At 39.9% G+C, this 10,253-nt stretch overlaps 1 protein-coding gene across 1 annotated transcript; it reads right to left on the bottom strand.

The window, feature by feature from the left end:
• Positions 1-291: 291 nt before the first annotated feature.
• Positions 292-5,438, bottom strand: LOC105872068 (keratin, type I cytoskeletal 27). Its single transcript, XM_012765818.2, has 8 exons — positions 4,995-5,438; positions 4,098-4,180; positions 3,536-3,692; positions 3,083-3,244; positions 2,879-3,004; positions 868-1,085; positions 602-651; positions 292-492 (listed from the first exon to the last, which is right to left on the bottom strand). The coding sequence occupies exons 1-8, from the start codon at positions 5,436-5,438 to the stop codon at positions 353-355; spliced, it is 1,380 nt and encodes a 459-aa protein (XP_012621272.2). The 3' UTR covers positions 292-352.
• Between the last annotated feature and the right edge of the window lie 4,815 nt (positions 5,439-10,253).

Below are 10,253 nucleotides of genomic sequence, written 5' to 3' on the forward strand. Positions count from 1 at the left end.
GCAAAATTTTACAGAGGTGTGAAAAAGACTCCAACTAGTTTAAATGTTAAAAGTACTCCTAACTTGTGAAGACTGTTGAATGAAACAGAAGAAATTAAAAGCAAAATTCAGCTCCCATTGGAGGTGAGATTTAAAATGCAAAGATTGATCAGCACCAGGGAAAATGACTTGCAACAGGGAGAACTTTTATTGAAACGCCACCATAGAGAAAGACAAAGAAATCTTACCATTCTAAAAACAGCTTGTCTTAATTCATTGGAAGAAAAGCAGAAAAATAAGAGGGCCATTATTTAGGAACATAGTTTCGATTTGGTATTTAATTTAGGAGCCATTCTTTTAGGGGGGCTGGAGTTCAGGAAGGCACCCTCTGTTCGCTCTTGTTGTTGACTTTGGTGGCTTTCTCTTCCATGGTGTGAACTCTGGACGAGAGAACTTTGCCACGAGGATCTATTTCTTCAACAACTGTTTTAACAATGGCGGCTTTAGATGAATCTAAAAGGACACATGTGAACTGTTATCATTTATCAAATGCATAAATGGGAAATAACTCATCATTTGAAATATACATAAACATCGAATACTTAGCATAGTTTTTGTTCACCTTTTATCTGATTTCCTGGGCCTCTGTAGCCTTTTGATTTAACACAGGAGCTTTAAAAATAGAGAGAACTTGTATTAATTATTTCATTCTGTGTTTTTAGGAAACTGGAAAACAATGATTTAAGGTGGGAGTTCTTTGAATTCTGAAATAACACCAGATGAAGTTTTATCTCCACATGCTCTGGATCATAGATACTTTGTATTTGACTTCAAATAATCTTTAATAACCTTAGAATAAATTATTTTCTCATTAGAAGCAGAACTTACCCATCCTCTCCGTCTATCAGGCGGCAGTAGGTCTCGATCTCTTTTTCCAGGTGGACCTTGATGTCGAGCAGCTGCTCGTACTCGAGCTTCTGGCCCTCGGTCTCGGTCCGGACCTGGTGCAGCTGCTCCTCCAGGGCCCCGATCTGCGCCTGGATCTGCCCGAGCTGCGCGCAGTAGTTGCTCTCGGTCTCCGTCAGGGAGCACTCCAGGGACTGTTTCTGTGTTTCAGTAAGACGGCGTTTAGTGGAAAATGTCACAGTATTGTTTTAGAATAAGCCAGAGCACCGAAGACCTAATTAAGAGTTATCCTTACATAATGCAAATAATCATTTTTATCTAATAGATTCCATTCGTTCAATATTAGTTGTTGTCTTCATTAGATGTCATACTATTTTTCTATTTGAGAATGACGCAGTTGGTGATGGATGTTACTCATATGCCCAGGAGTGTTAGAAAAGATGAAATTGTTTCTTCATAGGCCACAGTCTAAAGATCCCCCCCCCCATACCAATACCGCTCGTGCTTGTAGACTCTGGCGCAACTTGCCACTTTCCCCACTAATAAAATTTTCCCCACACTGTTGCTACCTCATTTCTAGTCATGTGATAGTCTTGTTTCATGAGGATTGTAGCTCTTCTGTTAAAAAAATAATCCTACAGTAAACTGCATAAACTTTCCATGGGTAGAATAAAGCAAAGGGTTACCCTTTTAGGCCTTAAATACAGTGGTTCGATTCATTGGCTCGTGAATCCAAATGTATAAAGATCCACAGAAGTAACACTTGCTGTAATTTCACACTGAATGAAGATGAGAGTGTCTCACCCTTTCATCTGCAAGTACTTTTATATAAAGTCTTGATTTTATATACAGTCGTACCCTCTTTTGTGAATAAACTCTGGAGTTTTACTAGCCATAGTGGGAAAAGTTATAGACTTGGGAGTTAGAAAATTTGGAGAGAAATTCTCATTCCTTCAGATCTAACTGTGGGACTCCCGGGAATTGCTTAACTTCTTTGACTCTCAGATTCCTCTTTTGGAAATAATGACATGAGTGATGGAGTTTGTCCTGCCCTTGCTCCAGGGTTACCGTGGACTCGCATGTGGGTGGAAGTGCTGGGCGAGCCCTTAATGACAGAGGTTATTATTATCATTAGCATGGTGAGCTTTATAGCCAACCTTCATGCCTCTACTTTGCTTCTTATTTATGCCACTTAAAAAGGAACTTGTGAGTGCTTTAATTAAGTAGCCAAAAGAAATGTTAGGTGAAGTTAGGAGGGATGCAAATGTATTTTTTTCTCTTCATAAGCAGTGTTTTTCTTTCTTTTCTAAAAAAAATTGACACATAATAATTGTACATATTTATAGGGTACATGGTAATATTTCAATACATATGATGTGTAGTCATAGAATCAGGATGATTAATATGGCCATCAGTGAAAACATTTATCATTTTTTTGTGTTAGGAACATTCAAAATCTTTTCTTCTATTTGAAAATATATAACAATTCTTGCTAACTATAGTCACCCTACAGTTTTACAGAACACTAGAAATTATGCCTCTTATCTAAATGCAATTTTGTATCCTTTAACCAACCTCTCCCTATTCCTCCCACCCCCTACCCTTCCCAGCTTCTAGTAACCACTGTTCTGTTCTACCCTCTACTTCTATGAGATCCATTTTTTTTTAGCTTCTGAATATGAATGAGAACATAAGCAGTGGTTTTTAATCTTTTGACTTGGAAGAGAGTGAGATTCAGGGTGAAAACTATTTTCTTTCTCGAGTAGCTCAAAATAATTGTAGTTGCTCATTTCTAACATTTCATAATTCTTAGCATCTAGGTATATTTTCAGGCAAAGAGGATCCTCATGGGCAAAATGCACATGTGTCTTTTAAGCCAAGCAAAGCAATTGGTGGATGAAAACTAAAATAATATTATCTGGAAGGAAATTCTCTTTAATTCCGCCCCCAGCCCCCATTTCTAAAGCAAAATGGTTCTGTACTTTTTGCTTACCATTGCTAAGAGGGACTGAAGTTCAATCTCCAGGGTTTGAAGAGTACGTTTCATCTCCGTAAGTTCGCTCCGGGCGGAGGTGGTGGCGCCCGCGTCGTCCGAGATCTGCTGCTGCAGGGAGGCGCTCTGACACGCCAGGAGCGGTTAGGGCCAGGTGGGCCGCGGCCGCCCAGGCCAGGCTCAGCGCACCGGGGGTGGTTTTACCTTTTCGTTGAACCAGGCCTCGGCGTCCCTGCGGTTCTGCTCCGCCAGGGCCTCGTACTCGGCGCGCATGTTGTTCAGCAGGACGGTGAGGTCCACCCCGGGCGCCGCGTTCATCTCCACGCTCACGTTGCCGCCCGCCGCGCACTGCAGGGCCTTCATTTCCTGGGAGAGATTTGTTTAACCCAATTAGGATCTGGATATATATATATTTTTAAAAGGAACCAGACCGGACAGGATCCATATGGCTAGAAACATTTTCTTTTTGGGGCCGGGGGGGGGGGGGCGGTAAAGGGGGAGTTGTTTCTTCTGGGAATAGAAACATTTCGAACAATCTAAGCCATGTGGCGAAATGGACACGTTGCTTCTTGAATACGACAGTCAGCCTCGGAAGTGAATTTTCAACTTGGGGAGGGAGGCGCTTCGTGAAGGCCAGCGAGGCGGGGCAGCACCCACCTCCTCGTGATTCTTCTTGAGATAAGCCAGCTCCTCGCTCAGCGTCTCCAGCTGGATCTCCAGGTCGGTTCTGCACAGGGTCAGCTCGTCCAGGACTCTGCGCAGGCCGTTGATGTCCGCCTCCACGCTCTGGTGCAGGGCCAGCTCGTTCTCAAACCTTGGAAAAGTGTTGGGAAGTTTTATCAGTAGTAGTCAGACACGAGTCACGTTACTGTTTAGATTCATCATACAGCTCAAACAAAGCTTTGGGGTAAAACTATTAAAATAATATTTAAAACTTCAGGGAGGTCACCCACAGTGAAAGAAATTAGTGGATTTCTTTGAAGTGAGGGAATGGGAATACTCAAAATTCTCTCTCATGTGACCTTGGCCTTCATATGTGTTAGCCCCCAAGTTTCCCAAGTAAAAATACATTATTCAGCCAGTCATTCTAATGTGCATTTGGTTTAAAACAAATAAATGAATAAATGAAAACAAAGAATTGAGCCAACCTCAAATAACCTAAATAAAAGAGGAAAATGCTTAGATAACCTTTTTTGTGTCTCTCTTCAGCTCTACTTACTTTAGTCTGAAGTCATCCGCTGTTAGTCTTGCATTGTCATTTTGCAGGACAACACTAGCATTACTTGCAGTTGCAGAAATTATCTGATTAAAGGAGAGTTAAAAGTGAGGATGTATCAAAAAGACATTTCAGCTGTCCTTGAAATAAAGTTACCTATGACATTCTAGTAATATTTCTGGCATTTGTCTCTAATAATAAGATGATTCTTTTGAAAATGGGAAATTTAAGTATGGCCTCTTTTATTCTCCACCCCACCCATGAAGAAAAAGTCTTTTTATGGGAAAGCTTATAAATACATAGCGGGTGACACTGGGAAGTTTTTGATATTTTAATATTGCAAAAAGTGTACATGCGTATCTAAAACCACATGATGGGTAGGCCATGTTCAAAGATTAGTATTTTAATATAAATTATTTTTAATATAGATAATGAACTCCCCAAATTTAGAAGCTGAGGGCAAAGCCCTGTAATTGTGATCACTTATACATCTGGGGATATGTGAGTGGCTACATACTCTCATGAATGTTATTAACACTTATGCTAGTATGGTTTTTTTTTCTTTTTTTGAGACAAAGTCTCACTCTGTTGCCCAGGCTAGAGGCTGTGGCATCAGCCTAGGCACAGCAACCTCAAACTCCTGGGCTCAAGTGATCCTCCCAGCTCAGCCTCCCTATTAGCTGGGACTACAGGCATGCACCACCATGCCCGGCTAATTTTTTCTATATATTTTAGTTGGTCAATTAATTTTCTTTCTATTTTTAGTAGAGATGGGATCTCGCTCTTGCTCATGCTGGTTTCGAACTCATGACCTTGAGTGATCCGCCCACCTTGGCCTCCCAGAGCGCTAGGATTACAGGCGTGAGCCTCTGCGCCCGGCGGCTAGTATGTGTTTCTTACCTGGTTCTTAAGGTCGTCAATTATTGGGAAATATCTGCTGTAATCATGATCAAGGCCGCGGCAAGAACCAGGGCCGAATTTCTCATACCACCCCTTGATCTTCTGCTCCAGGTCAGCGTTGGCCTCCTCCAGTGCTCGAACGTTATCCAGGTAGGAGGCCAAGCGGTCGTTGAGGTTTTGCATGGTGACCTTCTCGTTGCCGGAGAGGAGGCCGTGTTCATTGCCGGTGAAGGCAGCGCAAGAAGCACTCCCCGCGCCCAGCCCTCCGCCATAGCCTCCAGCAGATGAGCCGCCCCCGAAGGCGCAAGAGAAGCCACTTCCAATGCCTGGCACGCCGCACGCGTTCCCGGCTCCAAAGCCGGCTCCCCCACTGGAGAGCCTCACGGAGCCCGCACCCCCGCAAGAGGCAAGCCGTCTGGATGCAGAAGAAAACCGCACGGACATGGTGTCCAGACTGGAGCGTTTGTTCCTGGAGTGATGCCCTGATGGCGAATGTCCCGCTCAAGTTTAGATTGCCTTTATATACACGTTATTAGGGTGTTTCTTTGCTACTCATAGCGAAATGGTGTTTGCCAGCTCATTGGGAATTATCCATAATTGAGTGAGTTTTTTTTTTTTTAATGACTGTCTTTACCCTACAATGTCTATTTCTGTAGGTGGATAGTTACCTTGGGGTTATTTGTTATCTCTGGAATTGGACAGGGTGGAGTATTATCAAGATTATTACAGTGTTGCATTTCAAATTTAGTATGAGTAACCCTTCCTGTCTATCTTTCAGGCTTTAGGAATATAAAATTCCTATAAGAATAAAAAAGTATGATAGACAAATTTCTCTTTCCCTTGCCCAAGTCAACAACATTGCATTTTCTCCAGCAAGTGAATCATCATAGTCATAATTTTTATCAGATATATTGAAAATAATTTCAAGGCCATGGGCCCATGGTACCAGAAGAAGATGAGATCTTAAATGGAAACTGAGGAATTAAATGGAACCTTCTTTGGAGACAGAAAGTCTTTCCCTGATCCTTATCTTTCCTGAATTACCATTTCATCTGTACTGGTTTTCTAAGCTCTGTTGCTAACCAAGTTAAGTAAGGGAATGGGTTTAACCTCTCTGGGCCTCAGTTTCCTCATCTGTAAAATGAAGGGTATAGATTATGACCTCTGTGTTCCCTTTCTGTCTCTAGATTTCTCATATTTCTGTACTCCTTCCTTTTACTGTCTATTTCTAGAATACTTTTCTGCATTTACTTCCTCCACTTTTCACTTCTTATTTCTGAAGTTTGGTCCTGCCATTTTACTGAAATTAATCTCTCAAAGGTCACTAATCATGGTATATCTCTAATCTAATCATCATTTCTTTCATTTATTCTCCTATACCCTCTTGGTTATGTTTGGTACTGATTATCTCAGTCTGATTGAGTTTCAGACAGCTGCTTTTTGAGAATTCTTCTACATCTCTGGTTGCTCCTCTTTTCCACTCGTAGTCTCTGTGCCTTATGTCTTGTCAGATTTTACAGTTTTGTGCTTAGCGTTTAAGATTCCTCTTGATGTAGATCTTACCTCACTGACTTGTTCATTCATCTGTTTTACCATTCCTCTCTTTCCCATCTCTTTGCCTTTGTTCATGTTGTTCTTTCCACCTAGTTTTCCTTCTTAAAATTAAGAAGTATAAAAAGTTGAGTTCTTGCATTTGCCAAGAATGATTGACATCATTTTTATTTACATAGATTGAAGAATTAAAGTTGGTAAAAATATAAATTTTCACTCATGACCTAATAAATGAGTTTATAGAACAGCCAGAAAAATTTGTCAATCAAGAAATAACATTATTAAAATATCATAGTTTATTGTAGTACATAAAGTTATGACACCAAAATTCTATCTTGTAGTTAGTAGTTTATGTTATTATGTATGTATCATTATTACCCCATTGCATGTTGTACATAATAAGATATTTTTAAAGAAAAAGATTTTTTTTAAGTATTTCTAACTGAACTTTTTTCTGACTTTTGAGCAAGAGGCCCCACATTTTCATTTTGCACTGGGGCTTGCAAATTATGTATCCATACCCAATTGTTGGATATTTCTCTGGGGAACCTGAAGAATCTTAGAGAAAAGACCTCCAGATACAGATATGTGAGTGTTCCTCACAAAAAGGAAGCTCATCACAAACCACCCTACAGTGAAATACAGACACACAGAGAGCCTCCAAATATTTAAGGCCTTACTTTAGAAAATGAACAGAATTTCAAAGATCACCACCATGCACTGAAAGACACTCCAACATGAAAGATCCTCAACCGACCAAACAAAAAATAGCACTCAGGAGAAATAGAGATAATAAAAAAAGCTGAAGAAAACTTAAAAAGAAAAACTACAGATATATAATAATTATTACCCTTAGAAGTAACAAAAATACTGCATATTCAAAACATGGGTAGAATATCATTAAAATCGAACCCCAAGAACAAGAAAGACCTCTTAGAATTAAAAACTAACTTCCAAAATAAAACTTCTGTAGATGAGTTGGAAAATAAACTTTAAAAAAAATCTCCTCAAAAGTAGAACAAAAATATAAAAAGATGGATGATATATGAACCTTGAAACAGCCAGTCCCTCAAGATGAATCCTGAGTGGCTAAATGGGCCTAAATTCAAATTAGAGCCAAATGGACACACTGACTAGAAGTCGCACACATATACTGAGTTTCTGGAAACCCCCTACCTCTGCTCAACTTTGGGAATTTCATAGCTGCCTCTTCCTGTTTTTTGCCTCTGGAACCAACCAATAGGCTGTGAGCTACATCAACCAATTGGAACTCAGCAAGTGTCCACCAATCAGAGTTCAGCAAAAGTCAATCACTCAGACCTAAGCAAGTCTGAATCCTTCATTTGCATAAGAAGACCTGAGTGGGAACACGCACAGGAACTTTCTGTATAAAAGACATACTCTCTCTATGTTGTCTGGGTCACATCTTCATTTTATAGGGAAGACTGCATCTCCTTGGTTTGGAAAGTATTCTCTGAAATAAAGTCTCTTTCCTTTAAGTCATTTTTGCAGAACTCTTGTTCATAGATAAAAGATTAGAAAATTAGAGACTTGGTCCAAGAACAACTTTTAGGTCTTCTGGAAAGCGAGAAGGGGGAAATGATGAAGAAATTATTTTATAAACATATTCTAAAATACTACTCAGAACTAAAGGACTGAGAGCTTCTAAAGTCAAAGACACTACCAAGAATGATGGGAAAAACAAACAAACAAAAAAACCACAATGAGGCCTGTTTCAAAGACACTACCCAGAATGATGGGAAAAATAAACAAACAAACAAACCACAATGAGGCCTGTCTGTGGCCTATTTCAGAGAACCCTGGAGAAAAAGAACATTTAAAATAATCAGGAGAAAGAACAACCTCTAGCCAATTATAAGGGAGCGATAATTCCAATGAAGCTATGATCCCAGCTTTCAAAATTATGACCAGAAATGGTATCCAACCTAAAGTTCTCTAATAATCACAAGTGAAGGTAGAATAAAAATATTTTCAGATGCAAACGGTCTCAAAGAAGTTACCTCCCTTGCACATTTTGTCAGGTAGCCACTCGAAAGAAAAACCAACATGAAAAAGGAAAGGTTAGGATACTGGAAATGGGGTCCCGATGTGAGTGTTTTGAATGGATGTCCCCAGATGACAGCTGGGTAGCAGTTTTAAAAAATAAATAGCCCATATTGAATAGGAAGATGGGAGGTTCTAAAAGTGAGGCCTTCAGGGGAGTAGATGAAAATGATTGTTTGAGGGTTTTAATCTTGTAAGAAAGAGGCATCAAAGATTAAGAAACATAGGACACTAGGTTAATAAAAAGTTAGAAAAATATTGTTTGCACAAGGAATAAACAGATGTACAAGGAAACACAGAGTATACCACTTGACATGACAATGAACAATATTTATTTAGTCATAATGAGGACAAATACTGAACACTGATTTAACCACATATTATGGTACATCAGGAAGAAAGGGAAGGTGATAAAGCCAAATTCTCAACTTCCTTTTAAGAGGACAATATATAATAATGTCTAAAACAGATAAATCAAGAGATATTAGTTAAAACATATTATTCAGAAATATAAAGACAAAGATGACAAGGAATAGTGAAAAGAACTACAAAGACTTTTTTTCTCAGCAGTTGTAAAACTTGGAAACTATGATGGAAATTTTTATAAATATGACATTGAATTATAAATTTCTGTATGATGACAGTAATCAAAAGAAAAACAGAAATATCAAAAGATTTGCAACACCTAATAATAAGTGGGAATTTACTTGCCTTGCTAAAAGCGCCCACAAATATTGGGTGTTTGTTAAAAGAAGGAATAGCAGTTTGTGATTTCCGCTTTACACAGCCACCCAAGCACAGTGACTGAATTCCTTTTCCTTCAGATGAAGACTGATTCTTTGGAGGTGCCGTCAGCGTAGAAACCTGCTACAGCAAAAAGCAGAATGAACCTTCGAGGATTGGGGAAGAACATGTATCACTAGCAGGACTCCTAAAAAATTCAGGACCCCCATAATTCTGCTGAGTAAATGAAAACCACTGAACCAAAGGCCGTGGTCAGTTTTCACTCATCTAGGAAGGAATGGCAGATTTAGGACCCTAAAACCTGAAGATGGGATGTTTTCTTCCATCCTGTAAACCCAACAGAACTTCAGGGAAACTCATCCAGAATGTAATTTGACATCTTTTCCTTTGCTGAATAGATACACAAGGAATTCTGGTTTATTTCTTCAGCAAGAAGTGGTGAATTAACGTTGTCTTTTCACATCAACAGCACCCTTTCCCAACAAAGTACAGGTTTCACCTTCTATGCTGTAATCTGCTTCCCCTTGCCTTGGAAGCAGATCGCCTTGAAGACAGTGTTCTTTGAAAATCGGTGTGCTGTGAGCATGCCTGACAAGCAGGGCTGGCTTCATGGGCATAAAACGTGTGCAGTCACACAAGGTCCCATGTTCAGAAGGGACCTACACTTGGTATGATGCTCTTCTTGTGCCATCTTAAAATTCTTAGTCATTTTATCTTTGAACTTGTATTTTGTAAGTGAATCCTGATGGAACCATGGGGTGTGTGAGTGATCAGAGGAGTTTGCCAGATATTTTGTCTGTAGTTGTTCCGTACTGCCAGGGGCATATAGTGCATGCAATGCCCATGTGCACAGCGGACCCACAGTCTGCAGGAGTCCAGAGTACAAAGGAGGGGTGTCAT

The sequence above is a fragment of the Microcebus murinus genome, chromosome 18 (genome assembly GCF_040939455.1).
Source record: "Microcebus murinus isolate Inina chromosome 18, M.murinus_Inina_mat1.0, whole genome shotgun sequence".
Classification (NCBI taxonomy): Eukaryota; Metazoa; Chordata; class Mammalia; order Primates; family Cheirogaleidae; genus Microcebus; species Microcebus murinus.